Below are 19,427 nucleotides of genomic sequence, written 5' to 3'. Positions count from 1 at the left end.
ATCTGAGTCAATAATTTCTCTACTATAAAACAATATTTCCTACATCGCACACTAGACTCAAAGAACTTTATAGCTGACAGAGACAGTAAAGTTCGGACCCCAGCGCTCTCGTTTCACAGGTGAGGCAGACGAGCCCCGTGCTCAGGCTACAGCTATGAGGACCTCATACAAAGATCTTCTAAAATTTTTTTCATTTCAAGCTACAAAAATATGATCACTAGCCAATGAAAGACACTAAAAATATATGGAAAAAACAAATTTAAAATGTAGCATCTTAACACTCTTACTTCAAAATTTAAATTCCTCATTTCCAAGGAATTCCCTGGTGGTCCAGTGGTTAAGATGTGCAGGGTCCACGTTCAATCCCTGGTTGGGGAACTAAGATCCCACAAGCCTTGCCATGTGGCAAAAAAAAAAGAAAATTAAATTCCTTATTTCCAAATATGAAAGGCATAACATATGAAATATGTTGTGCTGGGTGTGCTCAGCTGTATCTGACTCTTTGTGACCCCATGGACTGTAGCCCGCCAGGCTCCTCTGTCCAAGAGATATCCCAGGCAAGAATACTGGAGTGGGCTGCATTTCCTTCTCCAGGGGATCTTCCAAACCCAGAGATCAAGCCCAAGTTCCCCTCATCTCCTGCATTGGCAGGCAGATTCTTTACCACTAGCACCACTTGTGAAAAACATGTTGGTCTGGTTTTAATTTGCTGTGTCTCCACTTTGAATACAATATTATTTCTCTAATTCTGAAACATCCCATTTAGACATCAGAATCTTCTCTAAGTAAATTTTTTGCCTGAGGATTGTATCTGTTGACATGGTTAGCTCTAATGTGCTTGTGTCCTATCTCGTATCACTTCAAGCTTCACATTTTCATATGAGGGGAAAAAAAAACTTACCTCTTTATAACATTGATATTCAGGTCAATTCCTCCAAATCTGGACAGGAATACAAGGTACGGAACGGCCCCAGAACTGGTGAGGGGGATCTACACCCGAACAAGAAGAATGACAGCTCGTTAGCGGGTTCAGGGCCAAGCCATGGACAGCACAGCCGGCTTCGTGATAAGGCAGGACACCCTGAGCGGGGTGGGCATTCCAGTAACGCTTCCAGCTGCTCAGCCCAGGTGTCTGAGTTGACAGGCACCCTCAGCAAACCAAGCACGAGCAGCATACACGCCAGAATGCCCGTCTGTGCTCAACTAAAAGCCACCGAGTCCTCTGCAGAATTAGCTAAAATCTAGGTCCATCAAACTGGGAAAGACTGAGGGCAGGAGGAGGAGGGGACGGCAGAGGATGAGATGGTTGGATGGCATCACTGACTCAATGCACTCCCTGAGCAAACTCAGGGAGACAGTGAAGGACTGGTGTGCTGTAGTCCGTGGGGCCGCAAAGAGTCGGATACAGCTGAGCGACTAGGCAACAACAACAACAGGTCTTTCTAAAAGATGAAGTAGGGGCCTCCCTGCTGGTCCAGCGGCTAAGACTCCTCGCTCCCAATGCAGAGGGCTCAGGCTCCATCCCTGGTCAGGGAACTAGATCCCACATGCCTCAACTGAGACCGGGCTCAGCCAAATAAATAAATGTTTTTTTAAAAGATAAAGTAACAGTAGCAGAAATATATTCTAACATATTTTACATACGTATTTATATATGTGTGTGTGTGTAAATATATATTTCCCAAGAGTCTGAGGCCACAGCACAATTTACCCTCTGAGTATCATGTGCCCTTTCTATACGGTCATATGCTTTTAAGGTAGAAAAAAAGTCATTTTTAAATCTAAAATTCTAAAATAAATAAATAAATAAATAAATCTAAAATTCTACAAAGGACAATCATTGGGCCAGGTGGGTTAATACGGACTCTTGATTAAATAAAATAAAAGTATTACTACTTCAATGTTTACTGAAGTTGGTAACTGTACTGTGATTAGGTAAGAGAACAGTTCTTATTCTTGAGGAAATACACACTGGAGTATTTAGAAGTAAAGGACCAATAATAGGACTTCCCTGGCCGTCCAGTGGCTGGGAATCTGCTTGCCAGTGCAGGGGACATGGGTTCGAGCCCTGGTCCAGGAAGAGTCCACGTTCTGTGGGGCATCTGAGCCCATGTGTCACAACTGCCGAAACCTGTGCTCTCGAGCCTGAGAGCCACAACTACGGAAGCCCAGAGCCCAGAGCCCGGGTTCCACACCAAGAGAAGAGAAGTCACCGCAATGAGAAGCCCTCGCACGGCCCCTGCTCGCTTCAACGAGAGAAAGCCCGTGTGTAGCAATGAGGACCCAGCACAGCCGAAAAATAAAGAAAGAACCATTAGTATAAGCAATTTACTCTTAAATGGTTCAGAAAAAATTACATACACGTTATTTGTGTATTTTGTATATATATAGCTTGCATACGTGCACAGAGGGAATGAAAGATTATAGGAGAAGCAAATGAGGTTAAATGTTCACAATCGACAAACCTGGGAAAGGGTAAATGGCCATTATTTGTACCATACTTTCCTTTACAAACTTGCTCGAGGCTTGAAATTACTTTTAAATAAAAAGTCAATTTTTTTAAAAAGTATGAAAAAATTATTTCCCCAGAAAGCATGTGAAACTAAAATTAAAATAAATACACAATCAATACAAATATACTTTTTTAAGCTTCATGCAAATACACAAGTACAATCTCCCACACAGCTGAACGGCTCCCGAGCCCATACAACCAAGTTTGATATTTACTTAGCCCTTAAAATTCCAGCCTCAAAGCCTAGCACGGTTATCTCGGTCTTCCCTAAAGGACACATTTCCCTTTACTGTTTAACTAGGACATGGGGCCGGGGGGAGAGTGGCTCCCAGGGTGGGCCTCTGCAAAGCCTTTTCCTGGAAAGGACACCAGACTCTGACTTCTGATAGGGTGATTTTCAGTAGATATAACTTGGGTAGGCACCTCAAAGTTTCCCTCGTCCCACAGAAGAAGGGCAAGGACAGATTAAACGTGCAGTTTCCCAGAATGGATGCCCTCCTGGTCTTAGCAGTGATAAGAGTTAACGCAGAAGGGAAGAAGCTGACATTGAAGGAGCTCACACTTCATAAACGGGCACAGGCACCGCTCTTGGATTTAACTCATCCAGCCCCAAACCACCTTCTGAGGAAGCGGAAACCTTCCACATTTCACAGAGCAGAGGAAGGACCGCCCTGCACAGCACTGCCATGGACTCACAGAAATCTGCGGCTCCAGAGGCCAAGCTCATCTCACTACACTAACCACCCTGTCGGCAAAAAGAAAAAAAAAGTCCACCAACTGTTGAGGTTTTTGTCACATTTCATATTGCTACTTGTGCGTGTGTGCTAAGTCGCTTCAGTCATGTCTGATTCTTTCCAACCCCATGGACTGTAGCCTGCCAGGCTCCCCTGTCCATGGGGATCCTCCAGGCAAGAACCCTGCAGTGGGTTGCCATGCCCTCCTCTTCCAGGGGATCTTCCCGACCCGGGGATTGAACCCACTCCTCTTATGTCTCGTTGGCAGGGGGGTTCTTTACCACTAGCACCACCTGGGGAAACCATTGCTACTTGTGAAGTGAAGTGAAAGTCGCTCTGTCATGTCCCGACTCTTTATGACCTCATGGGCTGCAGCCTACTAGGCTCCTCTGTCCATGGAATTCTCCAGGGAAGAACACAGGTACTATTTGTGATTTGATGAAAATTCTAAGGTGGCAGATACATTTTTGCAATAACTCATTTCCAAACTAAGCCCAAGGATCCAGTCTAAAAGGAAAGGCTCGGCTAAGGATTCACTTCTCCGGGATTTGCGATTCTGGCAAAAATGTCTTGAGACTCAAAACCGTCCACTGATGAATCACTGGAAGCAAATTCTTAGACTGCAGCTGGCGAAGCACAGTTTGTGAATCCACGTCCAGCGTGTTGATGAGAACCTTCCAAGGCTTCCCTTTCCTTGGCACAACCACCAGGACCAGAATAGAACTTTTTCCTTCTCCGGCATCTAGTAAGCAGTGCGACTTCTTTTAAAGTGTTTAATTTATATTGATATTCACAGACTCAGGCACATTAAAAAATATATATCATATCACTATTAATGAAACTAAGGTACAGGGTAGCTAACAAACAATGCCTCATCTATCATCACCCTGATATTCAAACATTCTTGACACAGTTCTTGAGATAAAATTCAGATAAAATAAATTCACTATAACTGGAAAATTCTAATTTTTAATGCGTTTGTAAATTTTTATCTATTTTGTTTTTGGCTGTACTGGGTCTTGGTTGCCAGGGGGCTTTTCTCCGAGTTGTGGTGAGCAGGCTTTGCATGGAGGTGGCGTCTCTTGTTGTGGAGCACAGGCTCTGGGGTGAGAGGGTTCCAGAAGCTGCAGCTCGTGGGCTCAGCAGCTGTGGCTCCGGGGCTCTAGAGCACAGGCCGAGCAGTTGTGGAGCATGGGCTGATGCTCCTCGGCGGGTGGGATCTTCCCAGATCAGGGATGGAGCCCGTGTCTTCTGCACTGGCAGGCGGATTCTTTGCCACTGAGCCACCAGGGAAGCCCCCTCTTTTCTAATTGTAAGGGTGAGATTTCCATGAACTATTTTACCAGCTTTATACATTGCCAGTTAGGCTTGTATTAACTATTGAAAAAGAAAGTTGGGTGTCAGCACATGGATTAGTCGCTAAAAGACTTGGAAAAGTCACACACCCTGTGAAGGCCAGGATTAGGGGGATAAGCCCTGCCCTGCTTTCCCAGTGAACCTGGCCTCCTGTGAAGGCACCGCACTCCAGTCTCCTGGGTTCATCCATGGGTCACGGGAGCTCAAGGTTCTAGAAACACACGCTGATTATAAGACAGACCACCAGAACCTGTTATGTAAAGGCTCTGAAGTTCTACAGTTCTCAGTGGCTTCTTTTTAAAACAGATGTCGCTTTTAAAAAAGTGGATACACATTTCACATTTTCTGTGCTTTTCCTCTTCCTGCATAGCTGATTAGCTTGGGAGGCTGTCAAAATTTTAAATTAACATTAGATCATGAATATAGGGAGACATTAGCAGGAAATAATATTTTCACTTTCCATTTGGTATAAAGAAAAGATCAGTTCAATCAAGCTTGCGATGAAACTGATGCAATGTTTGTGAGGACAAATGTTCTTTAAAAGCAAGAGAACATTACCACATGAGACAGCACTCCCACTCCTAGGTATGTGCCCAAGAGAAGTGAAAACATATGTCCACACGAAAACTCGTACGTCAAAGTTCCCAGCAGCACTGTTCACAGAAGCCGAAACGTGGAGCCAACACAAAGGTCCAGCAACCAATGATGAAGAAACTGTTGTCTCCATGCCATGGAATACTACACAGTCATAGCAAGGAATGAAGTGTTAATCCATGCTGCGTGGATGTTTAGCAGAACTAAATATTACCCTGAGTGAAAGAAGTCACACACAAAAGATCCTATACGGTATTATTCCTTTTTATGAAATAGCCCGCCTACACAATCTATTAAGACACAGAGTGGATTAATGGTTGTCAGGGATCAGGGGAAGAGGGGGAGCGGAGTAACTGCGAATGAATACAGAAGTTTCTTTTAGGGATGATGAAATGTTCTGGAATTAGATAGTGGTGACTGTGAATCACTCTGTGCATATATTAAAAACCTCAAGGGTTTCCCTGGCGGTGCAGTGGGAAGGAATCTGCCTGCCAGCACAGGAGTCACCGGTTCAATCCCTGGTCCAGGAAGATTCCAGAAGCCTCTGAGCAACTAAGCCTATGCAACACAACTACTGAACCTGTGCTCCAGAGCCTGGGAACTGCAGCTGCTGAGCCCGCAGCCACGCCCCTGAAGTCCGAGTGCCCTGAAGCCCGTGCTCTGAGACAGGAGAAGCCACCGCAGCGAGAAGCCACTGCCCCGCAACTAGGGAGTGGCCCCCGCGCACCGCAGCCAGAGAAAAGCCTGCGCAGCAACAGCCAAAAATAATAAATAAATCACTGAAAAAATCCCACAAACCCGTCCATCGTTAAACGGTGAATTTTATAATATATAAATTATATCTTAGTAAAGCTTTTATTTAAAATGTGGATAGAATAAATAGTAACAGGTGAAAGAATCAATATACATTATTTGCGAGATTCTGGAAGTGAATAAAGGGGAAATATTTTTTTAAAGAAGAGGAGGAAAGCTCCTCACCTTCCTTCCCCTTCCCTTCTTCCCTGTCTCCCCCCAACAGTTCAGTCCTGCATTCATTAGACGGGGCAGAGACACGTGCTGTCTGCCATGTTCAGAGCCAGAGAGCACACCCACACGGCGGGCAGAGGGCACCCACCTGGGTGTGTGAGCGCTGGAGATGGGAGACAGGTGATGCATATTCACATAAGTGAAATAAGAAGGTTTAATCCCTGGGCTGGGAAGATCCCCTGGAGGAGGAAATGGCAACCCACTCCAGTATTCTTGCCTGAACAACTCCATGGACAGAGGAGACTGGCGGGCTACAGTCCATGGGGTCGCAGAGTCAGACACGCCTGAGTGACCAAGCACACATGCACGCACACGTGTGTGTGTGTATAGATAGATAGATAGATAGATAGATGAAAATATGGAACATGTCCCTTGGAGCTCTGCCCACTTAGAGGGCCTGCAGCAGTGACGTCCAGGAGCAATGAGCAGCCCTGGGGCCTAGATCCCAGATTCCGGATGCCTTTTTCCATTAAAAAGAACCAGAGATCTTTGGAGAGATGGATGATTCCAGGACTGAGCATGGAATGTACAGGCGAGCTTGTAATATCTTGCATCAGGAAGTCAGAAAGTGCTAAAAAAATGATGGGGACATGTCAAAAGGACACAGAAACCAGCATGAAGGTGATCTCATGGCTAAATTAGAGACAATTTAAATATCAAAATAAATTGTGAAAGCAATGGATCATAACCCACTTAATGAAACAGGAACTCTCAAGTCCCTGCAAATATATAACAGTAAAGAATATATGACGTTTGGTGAGGAATGGCACATCTACATAGCTTCAAAGATTTCTCCTACAAATTGCCTATTAATTACAAAGTGTGTAAAGAACATTCCACTGGGAAAAAGAAAGGGGGATCTGACAGCTGCCACCTTCATGGAGTGACCGCAGTGAACAGCAGCAGTAATGGGACAGGCTGAAGTCACCTGCAACCTAATAAAAGGTCATGAGATGAGCACAGTGTGCTTCTGCGACATTCCTGCCGAAGATGCAGGCCTCAGTCTAGCCATCGGGAAACATCTACCATCTGATAAACTCAAGTTGGGGACACTTTACAAAATAACGGGTCTGCAATTTTCAAAGTGCTACAGTCCTCAGAACTAAGGACAGACTGAAAAACGTCCAGGTGAAAGGAGACTTGCCAGATGCACTGCACAGTTGTGACCTGGACCTGGGGCTGAGTCAGTCGTTGTGAGTTGATGTTACTGTCTTTACCATTACGGTTGCATTGTGGGAGTACAGAACAGGGTTCTGGTTTTAAGGAAACATGCAAGGAGATCCAACCAGTCCATCCTAAAGGAGATCAGTCCTGAGTGTTCATTGGAAGGACTGATGTTGAAGCTGAAACTCCAATACTTTGACCACCTGATGGGAAGAGCTGACTCATTTGAAAAGACCCTGATGATGGGAAACATTGAAGGCAGGAGGAGAAGGGGATGACAGAGGATGAGAGGGTTGGATGGCATCACTGACTCAATGGACAAGAGTTTGGGAAAACTCTGGGAGTTGGTGATGGACAGGGAGGCCTGGCATGGCGCAGTTCATGGGGTTGCAAAGAGTCGGACATGACTGAATGACTGAACTGAACTGAACACTGATATAGTTGAGGTAATGAAGCAGCTTCCTTCTAAATGGCTTAGGAAAAATAATTGTTCTTTGCACTATACTTCCAACTTGTCCCTAACTCTGGGACTGCTCTTTTAAAAACAACGTAGCAGAAGTTGTGGCAGAGAAAGCTCTTAACAGACTAACCTCCCACAGTCAACATCCTGCAGACTCTGCTAAAATACCAAAGAAGAACTAGCTAAAGGCTCTGGAGAGTGAAAGAAAGCAGGCAGGTTTTGGAGGAAAAACCTTTAAAACTTCAGAAGAAGGGACAAGTACAGAGTTTCCTGTTCTGAATGGCTTTGAACCTGAGTGGCCACACTCAGTGGCCAGCACAAAGCAGCTAAATCTGCCCCCCACCCCCATCAAAACCCCACTGTCTTTCTGGCCTGAAGAACCCACACACTGAACCCAAAGCAACCACAGCCATTGGCAATGTGAGGGGGATCTGAAAGAGGAGAGAGGAGGAGCCCCACTCCGTGTACACACTCTGTCCACGTTCCAGCTGACGCCTGAACCACGCGTGTGCAGGTCACACGCGAAGAGTCCCAGCTAAAGACAAAAGAGGTGGGAATGGAAATTGATGCAGCCCCTAGGGAGAACAGTATGGAGATTCCTTAAAAAACTAGAAATGAAACTACCACACGACCCAGCAATCTCACTACTGGGCACAGACCCTGAGGAAAGCATATTGAAAAAGACACATGTGCCCCAGTGTTTACTGCAGCACTATTTACAGTAGCTAGGACATGGAAGCGGCCTAGATGTCCATCAACAGATGAATGGAGAAAGAAGTTGGAGTACATATATGCAATGGAATATTACTTGGCCATAAAAAAAGAATGCATTTGAATTGGTTTTAATGAGGTGGATGAACCTAGAGCCTATTACGCAGAGTGAAGTAAGTCAGAAAGAGGAAAACAAAATATTGCATATTAACACATATATATGGAATCTAGAAAGATGGTACTGATGAACGTATCTGCAGGGCAGGAATGGAGACGCAGACATACAGAACAGACTTGTGGACACAGTTTGGAAGGAGAGGGTGGGACGAATTGAGAGAGCAGCGTGGAAATGCATACACCACCACACGTAAAACAGAGAGCTAATGGGAAGCTGCCGTGTAACAGAGGGAGCTCGACCCAGTGCTCTGTGACACCCTAACAGGGTGGGATGGGGTGGAGGCTGGGAGGGAGACTCGAGACGGAGGGGACATGTGTATTCCTATGACTGACCCATGTTAATGCATGGCAAAACCAACATTATAAAGAAACCATACTCCAATTAAAAATAAATAATTAAAAAAAAAAAAAGACAAAAGAGCTGAACCAAGATATGAATGACTGCCCGCTGCAGGCAAGACAGAATTTAGAAGCTGACTGCCTGCCAAAGCAAAGGCATTCAAAGCTGAAGGAGTCAGTATAACAGAATCCAGTGTCTCCAGGGTACCATGCTGTGTAATCAACAGCCAGAGCCACATGTGACTCCGAAGCACATGGATCATGGTCAGGGCAACTGATGAAATGAACTGTTACCTTTAATGTTAATTAATCTAAATTCTAAAATTAAGTCCATTTTTGGAAAACTTTTATGTTTGGAATGACTAGGTGAAATTAGCATTTCAACCGCAAATTTTATGAAATTTCAATACAGGTTTTAAAAAAAAAGGTAGAGACATCACTTTGCTGACAAAAGTCTGTATAGTAAGCTATGGTCTTTCCAGTAGTCATGTATGGATATGAGAGTTGGACCATAAACAAGGCTAAGCATCAAAGAATTTCGAACAGTGGTGCTGGGGAAGACTCTTGAGAGTCCTTTGGACTGCAATAACATCAAACTAGTCAATCCTAAAGGACATCAACCCTGAATATTCATTGGAACGACTGATGCTGAAGCTCCAATACTTTGGCCACCTGGTGCAAAGAGTCGACTCGTTGGAAAAGACCCGACTCATTGGAAAAGACCCTGATGCTGGGAAAGATTGAGGGCAAGAGGAGAAGGGGGTGACAGAAGATAAGATGGTTGGACGGCATCACTAACTCAATGGACAAGAGTTTGAGGAAACTCCGGTAGATAGTAAAGGATGGGGAAGTGTGGCGTGCTGTAGCTCAGGAAGTGACAAAGAGTCGGACACGACTGAGTGACTGAACAAAAATAATAAGATACAGGTAAAGTATTTCTAATGGAAATGTGGTGTCTGAATTGAGGTCTGCTCTAAGTATTAAGTACACACCAGGCCTTGTAGACTTGGTACACAGAAAAGAATGTAAAATATTTTACCACCAATTTTGAATAGTGATTACATGTTGAAATGAGAGATTTTAGTCAAACAAAAATATTATTAAAATTAATTTCACTTCTTTTTATCTTTGTAATGTAGCTACCAGAAAATTTTAAATTACATATGTGCTTCACATTATATTTCTGTTGAAAACCATTAGTCTGGGATATAATTCAAATACACTCAACAGTGAAGGACCAGTTATTTGTTTTCATACCTAATTCAAGATTCCACATTGCATTTAGTTGCATTGAGCAGCTTCAGCTGCATGCAACAAATTCTGATAAATTCTCTTTTCATTTTTATTGTTACAATTATTTTCTAATTTTCCATGTTATGGCTTCTTAGATACACCCATCATTTAAAAGTGGACATTTAATTTCCAAATACATGGGGTTTTTAAAGTATCTTTGATATTAATTTATCATTTTGGTATTAATTTCTCATTTAAATGCTTTCTTCTCTGCAATCACCCTCTGTATTTTTTCAGTCTTTTAACTTTATTGAGGCCTTCAAGGGCTAAGTCAAAGATCTTTTGGTAAAGGACACACTGCATTTGAAAATATGTGGGTTATTTTCAAATATCTTTTGATACTGATTTCCAACATAATTCCACAATGATAAGAGGACAGTATGATTTCAAAACCTTTAGACCATGAAATTTTTGCACCTTGTTTTATGTCCCTGGTATACAGTCTATGGGAACTTGAATAGAATTTGTATCTTGCTGTGGTGTGAAAACTGTATAAATCTTAATTATGTTGAATTGGTTCATAATGCTTTTCAGGTCTACTATCCCCTTCTACTTTTTTGTCTATTCATTATATTAATTTTTAAGAGCTTGATATTGAAACTCCAACTAAAATTTTTAACTTATCAACTGAAAAAATAATTGTAATATATAGTGGAACTATATGTAACTTTGTTCTGTATGTTCCAAGTCTCCATTAAATGAGCTATCATACTTCGATAATTTAAAAAAATTTTTTTTAAATTTTTAAATGAAGGACCAGAGAAATGTGACCTTCTCAAGAAAAAAAAAATCAAAACAGGTCAACTCCGAGATGAGAATTACCAGACAAGGACTTTTAAGCAGCTATCTTAAATATGTTCAATGAGTCAAAAGAAATATGTTCATAATTGAGAGAAAATCAACAAATCTAAGCAGATAAATAGAAATTATAAAAAAGAACCAAATGGAAATTCTAGAACTGAAAAATACAACATCTAAAGTTAAAGATTCACTGAATAGACTTAATAACAGAATGGAGATGCTAAGAAAGAGTCAGTGAATTTGAAGATAGATCAATGGATATTATGCAATCTGCAAAACAGATAGGAAAAATATTTTTAAAAATAAACAGAGCCCCCGGAGTCTTCAGGACAACACCAAAATGTCCAAGAGAAGAGAGGAGCAGACAGAAAAAAAAATTTTTTTAATAAATAATAACTGAAAACTGGTTGCTCTACATTGGATGGAGCATACAATAGGTGCTCAATAACCACTTGAGGTAAGAACAAATATAAGTGCTAAGCTTCACAATATATGTTGACCAAATACTCTTTATTTTTAAAAAAAATACTTATCTATTTATTTGGTTGCGCAGGGTCTTAGCTGCGATACACTTGCAGACCTTCAAGCTTCACTGCCGCACGTGGAGTCATTTTTAGTTACGCTTGTGAACTTAGTTGTGATATGCTGGGGGGGCGTGGTCTAGTTTCCTGACCAGGGATTGAACCCAGCCCCCTGCATTGGGAGTATAGAGTCTTAGCCACTGGACCACCAGGCGAAGTCCCCCAAATATTGTGTACATGGAAGCCTTAGAAAAATAAAAGAGAATGACTATAATAGTGCTACGTGCAAAATATGACCCAAGCATATGGTGACAGCCCCAAACCCGCCAGGACTTCACTGAACGGTGACAAATGAAACTCTATGTGGGACAGTGCGGGGAAAGCCAGGCTAGGTCACATGCCCGTCATCTCCTGCATCTCCCCCCTGCATACTGGGTGGTTCCGAGTCTCCTTCGCCCAATACCTGAGCCAGAACATCCTGAAACTGTTCTCTCGTGAGAGGCAGCAGGAAGGTTGTGATGACCCTCCGCAGTTCACTCTTGGTCACCGTCATGTTGTTAGCGGTGTCGAGCAGCTGAAAGGCTCTCTTCAACTCATCTCCTTTCTCGGTAATTTTTTGAAATAAAATTCGTTTAACATCTAAGGACGACAGTATTGGATTTGCAACAGTTGTGGCTGTGAGAGAGAGAGAGAGAGAGCTATTTACTAGACGCACTTAAGGCTACGATGATGACTATTTGACTGTGTACTAGGACCAAGCAGACTTCTAAAATAGCATTTCTTCCATTACATCTAGGTTTACAAGCAGATGACCTGCAATGGCAGATCTGCAGTCATTGTCTTCACCTCTGAAATTCACATTTCAATCAGTATAGACAATAGCAGTAACATTAGAAAGAAAGAAAAAGGCAAAGATTCCTCCCTAGAAAGGAGCTATGTCACTGGATATTGGAGTAAAACATAGTTAAGAATTAATGCCATCACAAATAACCCTTTTTTTTTCCAATTTATTTTTGATCAAAGCATTAGTTGATTTAAAATATTAGGTTAATTACTGCTGTATAGCAAAGTGATTTAGTTATATATTTATATACACACACATTCTTTTTCTTATATTCCCCTCCATTACGGTTTGTCACAGGATATTGAATTTAGTTCCCTGTGCCATACAGTAGGACCTCGCTGTTTACCCATTCTATATACGCCAGTTTGCATCTGCACACCCCAACCTCCCTCTTCATCCCTCCCCCAACCCCCTGGCAACCATCAGTTTGTTCTCTACGTCCATAATTCTGTTTCTGTTTCATAGAGGGGTTCACTTCTGTCATGTTTTAGATTCCACATATAAGTGAAACATATTTGTCTTTCTCTGTCTGACTTAACTTACTATAATAATCTCTAGCTGTATTCATGTTGCTGCAGATAGAATTATTTCATTCCTTTTTATAGCTGAGTAGTACTCCATATATAAATATTTTTTATATGTATATATATAGGACTATATATATGTTTTATATATATAGGACTTCCCTGGTGGCTCAGACGGTAAAGTGTCTGCCTACAACACGGGAGACCTGGATTTGATCCCTGGGTCAGGAAGATCCTCTGGAGAAGGAAATGGCAACCCACTCCAGTATTCTTGTCTGGAGAATCCCCCAGATGGAGGAGCATAGGAGGCCATGGGGCCGCAAAGAGTCGGACACGACTGAGTGACTTCACTCACTCACTCACTATTATATATAAAATGTACATTGTTCAGGTTGTTTCCATGTCTTGGCTACGATGAACAGCGCTACGATGAACACTGGGGTACATGTATAATTCTGGAATTATAGTTTTGTCCGGATATGTGCCCAGGTGTAGGATTGCTGAATCATATGGTAACTCCCATTTTTAGTTTTCTGAGGAGCCTCCATACCGTTTTCCACAGGGGCTGCACCAATTTACATTCCCACTGACAGTGTAGGAGGGTTCCCTTTTCCCCACATCCTCTCCAGCATCACATAAATCTTTAAACGATTGTATTCACTTTTCATCTTGGTGACCACAGTCCATTTAGTATCTCTGTCTTACGCAGTAAATTCTGGACATGTGAAATGTCTTGAACATTGCTGCATTTTTCGTCAAAGCATTCACAAGCAGGGGCTCGAAGGGGGTGACTCTAAGTGTTTCCCTGGAAACGAGAATTCCTCATCAAGCAGTGGAACCTTTCTGGCACATGAAGGTGAAGGCTTAGCCTTGGGGTGACCTGGACCAGATGACATCAACAGATTCGAAGTGCCAGCATGGACCTTCCCAGAGGCCGCGAGGGACCTGCTCACAGCTGCAGGGGGACTGAGCTGCCTTCTGTTTGAGGCAGTAACAGAGGACCTACCAGCGCCCCCCACCTGCGGGGAAGAGCTTCCAGGTGCCCTCAGCTCAGGAGAAGTGATGTGGCAGGATCCAGGGACCGCTCTGTCCTTCCAGGGGCTGCACGGCCGTCACCCCAGCGCCCGCCTTCCCTGAAGCTTGCTCACTGTGCAGACACGGGCCCTGCGCCCGGGGCTGGGGTTCCTCTCGCTCACAGCGCTCACAGCCACCTCCCCGGAGGGGACCACTTAACGGGGCTAACACTGGAGACCCAGAACATAGACGGCTGGTTGGGGGTGACAGGCTGAGGGTCTCAGGAAAATCTTAGAGGACACAGCAACACTTCCATGCAAAGCCGTGCTCCCCGAGAGCGAGACAGGGGGCTGGAAGTGGGGCTGCTGTGGAGGACGGCTGGGGGAGAGGCCACGCAGAGCAGGCCCAGGCCAGGAGAGGAGACTGGGCAAGTCAGAAGGAGCCAAGGCAGGCAGCCCTGTCCTCTGGCCTCGCGCTCTGGCTGTGAGATGCCACGGCAGGACTGGCACTGAGAGGGCGACATGGCCCAATCTCCATTCTCGAATACTGATTTATTTGGCTAAGCCAGGTGTTAGGTGCAGCACAAGGGGTCTTCCATCTGCGTTGCGGCACGTGGGATCTTTACTTGCAGCATGAGAGCTCTCAGTTGCAGCATTTAGGATCTAGGTCCCTGACTAGGGATCGAACCCAGGCCCCCTGCAATGGAAATGCAGAGTCTTAGCCACTGGACCACCAGGGAAGCCCTCTAATTTTCATTCTTAAACTTCACTCTGGTATCTCATGGGAGAGAAACAGAATGGGGAGGAGACGGGTGGTGTAAGACGTGCTGGGTGATTACAACCAGCTCAGATGAGTCTTAAGGGAGGTCGACACTAATGTGATGGTCAGTGACTGCAAAGTAGGGGGGAAAAAAGGGCTGTTAAAATAGAGGAGGTCCACAGAACCCTCTGATGTGATGCGCTGGGTGAGGTAGGAGGCAAGGACGAGGTTCATGTGTCCCGCATGGGGAGCTGGGTGAGTGGTGAGAAAAGGAATACGGAAGATGGGTTGATGGTTTTGTCTGAAATGGCCACAACAAGATGCCCACCACACATGCTTCTCTTATGATATCGTGTTAACTTTCCTCCCATCAAAAAGTGGGGTATACATACCTCCCCCTTAAAATGTGCATGAGTCTGTGACTAGGGCAGAATAGACACGATGTGATTGCTGAGACACGGCCACAAAAACAGCCTATAGCCTCTGCCTGGTCCTCCTAAGACGCTCACACGAGTCGCTGTGCTGTGAGGAGGTCAAGGAGCCAGGCAGAGAGGCTGCGTGTAGGTGTCTGGCCAACAGCCCCAGCTGAGCTTCCAGCCAAGAGCCCACGCCACCTGTTGTCCATTCAAGAGGGCCAGCCTCGAGTCGCTGTTGGTTTACTCGCGAAGCCATGTCTGGACGCGGCAAAGGCGGCAAAGGCCTGGGGAAAGGCGGCGCTAAGCGCCACCGTAAGGTTCTGCGCGACAACATCCAGGGCATCACTAAGCCTGCTATCCGCCGCCTGGCTCGTCGTGGCGGTGTGAAGCGCATCTATTATTTTTTTTAAAAAAAAAAAAAAAGAGGGCCAGCCTCCAGTAGATTCCAGCCCCAGATTCAAGTTGCCCCCAGCCTCAGCACCTCCCCCACTGAATTGCAAAGAGCAGAGACAAGCCTTCCCTGGGACCTGCTTCAACTGTAGATCTGTGAGGAAAACACATGATATTTGAGGCTTCAAGCCTCTATGTTTGGGGGAGTTTGTTCATAGCAATGGACACCTGGAACAGAAAAGTCTGCAGGAAGGCTAAGGAGTCAAGTGGGGATGTCCATTCGAAAACTGAATACACAAATCTAGAGGTCATGGAGGGTGGTGCTGGAGATCCAGGTGTGGGAACTGGCTGTGTGGGAGCCTCAGGAAAGCAGGCAGGCAGGAAGAGAAGAGACCTTTTCAAAACACTGGCTTGAAAGGATGTGGAATTCATTCATTCAAAAGGTATTTCTGAGCACCTGTCATATTCCAGCACTGCTCTAGGCACTGGCAGGACTGCCGTGAATAAGACAAGAAGTTCTGCTCTAGGAAAGCTTAGATAGACTCCGGAGGAGAGAGGCAGGACGAGAAACAGAAAATAAATGATGATGTGATGGTAGATGGTGCCAAGTGCTTACTTACAGGCAGCAGGACAGACCACTGAGGTGAGGGCGGCCGGGGAGCTGTTTCAGGTGGGGGAGTTGGGGGAAGCCTCTCTGGGTAGTCTGGTGAGCTGAAACCAGAAGGACAGAATGAGCCAGGCAAGCAGCTGCAGTGAGAGTGTCCTTAACAGGAAGAAGAGCCTCGGGTAAGGAGCCCCCGAGCAAGAGTGAGTCTGACGGGTCCAGGGAGGTGAGAGACCTCCGTGGACAAAGGCGTGTGTCCAGCAAGACAGGGAGGCAGTGATGGCTGAGGTCGGGGTGGGTGACACCTCAGATTTCTGCACGAGGACTGGGGTTTTCTCCAAGGGCAATGGGAAGACTCAGGAGAGCGCGAGCAGTGTATTAATATATGTGGTTTTTAAAAAATGACTCTGGCTGCCATGTGGAGAGTAGATTACAGAGGGGCAAGAAATGAGAAGTTCAGTGAGGAAGCAATTCCAAGTTCCAAGAAGAAGTGATGGTGACTTGAACAAGGTCAAGGTTGTGGTGGGGGTAGGGTTTGGCGGGGGGAGACAGATTAGAGACATAACCTAGAAGCACGAAGCACAGCTGACAAGTTCTCACTGATAGATTGGCTTTGTGAGCTGGAGGGGGCCAGGGGGTGAAAGGAAAATAAAATCAAGGATAAGTCCTTGCACTTGAGGAACTAGATAAAGGATGATGCCCTTCACCGGGATGGAGAATGCCAGGTGTCAAGAGATGTCGGATCAGTTTGTGTTTGAGATGCCCGCTAGGTGATGCTCAAGCGGAAAGGTCAGGGAGCAACCGCAGATGCGACTCGGAGCTTAGGACGGGGGGTCACAATGGGGCTGCTGTTTCTGCAGCGGTGTCTCAGGGCATGGAGCCAAATGCTTAACACACGAGAAGCCAGACAGGAGAAGGCTGGGCTCAGAGCCCGAGGGAGGAGAAGGGGCGTAAACCCCAAGGACGCTGCTTGTGCAGGGGCGGCTCCCTGCTTTCCTCTGCCTTTCTGATGCTTTGAACCTCAGAAGCAGCTGACTCACGTGGCCCCATGTCAGCTGGTGACGAGTATTTCTCCCTCTGCCCACCGACCCAGGAATTCCCCCTCCTGCACCCAGTGTCATAAGAGGGACCCCTTTATGTCTGTCTCTGTCTTGAAATCTTTTTTCAGACTTTTCACGTGTATTTTCAATACTTCCCAAGAACCCCCTTCTTAGCAATCAATGATTCTAATTTTAAAGTATCAGAAAATATTGATTTGAAACTATCTGATTTTACCTGAAGGAAAACTTTTTATTTCATATGTCTAATACAACTTCTTTGGTTTAAAATGAAAGCAAAAGCCAAACTTGCATAACCTGCTAGTGGGAGTACGAATTGATAGGATCTTTCTGGAGGAGAATTGACAAAATTTTCTACTTCCATTTAGGAAATAGAAAGTCACAGAGACTGTCATTCTGACCCCAGCAAAGAGAACAAGGAGGATAAATTAAGATAAAAGAGAGAGAGAGAGAAGAGTTTGAAACCCATCAAAGAACTCAGGATGCAAAGAAACTGAACTCCAGAAAGGACCAGCCACTCCTTGGACAGAAAGCACCCAGGACTCCTTTCCTCCTCGCAAAGTCTTGGGAAGAGAAGCAGATTCATTCTAGACCGGGGCATAGAGAACACCACCAATGTGAAGCATGTAGTAGCCATGTGGACCGATCCCTGGACTTGTATCACGAGAGCCTCAGGCACACAGCGAGTCTGCACCCATCCACATGGGCCTTCCCACAAGGCAGTGGCAGCACCTGAAGCTGGGAGCACGGCAGGGGGCTGTGAGCTATGCCCCAAGACGCGGGGGGTCTTCCCTAAGTGTCAGGCGCTGCTCACCACGGCTGAGCACAGGCCAGGGGCAAGCCCCTCGGAAGCCTATGGGGCCTTCCCCAAGTGCCCCTTGGTGGCCCGCTGCAGACTGGAGGCCGGGGGGCAAGGCTGAGGGGGACCCCCTGAGGTGCACAGAGCTGGGGGCTGAGCTGGAGGAACCCTCCTCCAATTGTGGCAGGAGCGTTGGAAGCAGAGAGCCCCCCAGGACACCAGGCTGGCAGCTGGACCAAAGCAGAGATGGCTGGAGTGTCCATGCTGCTCAGATCTCAGGGTCTGCTGAAGGGAAGGGTTTGAAACAAGCGGTCACCTGAATTTAACCACCACTGACACCAAGTCCAGACACGGCTCAACCAAGAAATAAACTGAGCCAGTCCACCTCATCAGAAGCCTGAGCGGAAGGGCATTCCTTTGGCTGGTGGTAACTATGATTTACTTCTGTCTCTACTTTTTTGGGGGGCTTCCCTGGTAGCTCAAACGGTAAAGCGTCTGCCTGCAATATGGAAGACCTGGGTTCAATCCCTGGGTCAGGAAGATCCCCTGGAGAAGGAAATGGCAACCCACTCCAGCACTTTTGCCTGGAAAATCCCATGGATGGAGGAGCCTGGTAGGCTACAGTCCATGGGGTCACAAAGAGTCGGACATGACTGACCGACTTCACTTCCCTACTCTTTCCGGGGGCTTCCCTGATGGCTCAGTGGTAAAGAACCCGCCTGCTAATGCAGGAGACGTGGATTCAATCCCTGGGTGGGGAAGATCCCCTGAAGAAGGAAGTGGCAACCCACTCCAGTGTTCTTGCCTGGGAAATCCCATGGACAGAGGAGCCTGGCGGGCTACAGTCCGTGAGGTCGCAAAGAATTGGACATGACTGAGCATGTATACACTACTTTTTTTACACAGGTGTCTGTTGTTAAATCTTTTTTAAATTGTAAGACAAGTGAAATAAGAAAAGATGACCTGATGTGAAGCAAAACCAGTCATCAGAAGACCCACAGAGAGAACAGATGAGGAGATGATCGGGTATTTAAACTAAGAATGACAAATATGTTAAAGAGATTAAGGGAAAACTGACAACATGCTGAACATGCAGGGGATTTCAGCAGAGAAGCAGAAACTTTTTTTTAAAGCACATGAAAAAGCTAGAAATGAAAAATACAATATCAAAGTGGAGAGTTCATTTAATTTGCTTAACAGCAGACCGTCCACACAGCAGAAGAAAGGGCTCATGAGTATAGAGTCAGGTCGACAGAAACTATTCAAACTGAAACATAAAGCGAAAAACATCTTAAAAGGAAACAGGGTGTCCAGTATCTGCAGCTCACAGA

The 19,427-nt window shown here is 45.4% G+C and overlaps 1 protein-coding gene and 1 non-coding gene across 2 annotated transcripts in view; both read right to left on the bottom strand.

The window, feature by feature from the left end:
- EFCAB6 (EF-hand calcium binding domain 6) overlaps positions 1–19,427 on the bottom strand; it is a 248,362-nt gene that overhangs the window by 205,382 nt on the left and 23,553 nt on the right. Inside the window, exons 4-5 of the mRNA XM_043882452.1 lie at positions 12,152–12,363; positions 902–990 (exon numbers count right to left, since the gene is read on the bottom strand). Coding sequence (XP_043738387.1) covers positions 902–990; positions 12,152–12,363 — 301 coding nt within the window. The remainder of the gene's footprint in view (positions 1–901; positions 991–12,151; positions 12,364–19,427) is intronic.
- Positions 14,737–14,809, bottom strand: TRNAG-UCC. The gene has a single exon. It is a non-coding gene; the product is annotated as a tRNA-Gly (tRNA).

The sequence above is a fragment of the Cervus elaphus genome, chromosome 22 (assembly GCF_910594005.1).
Source record: "Cervus elaphus chromosome 22, mCerEla1.1, whole genome shotgun sequence".
Classification (NCBI taxonomy): domain Eukaryota; kingdom Metazoa; phylum Chordata; class Mammalia; order Artiodactyla; family Cervidae; genus Cervus; species Cervus elaphus.
Note: the sequence above shows the minus strand (reverse complement) of the source record. Positions and strands in the feature narration are given on the sequence as shown.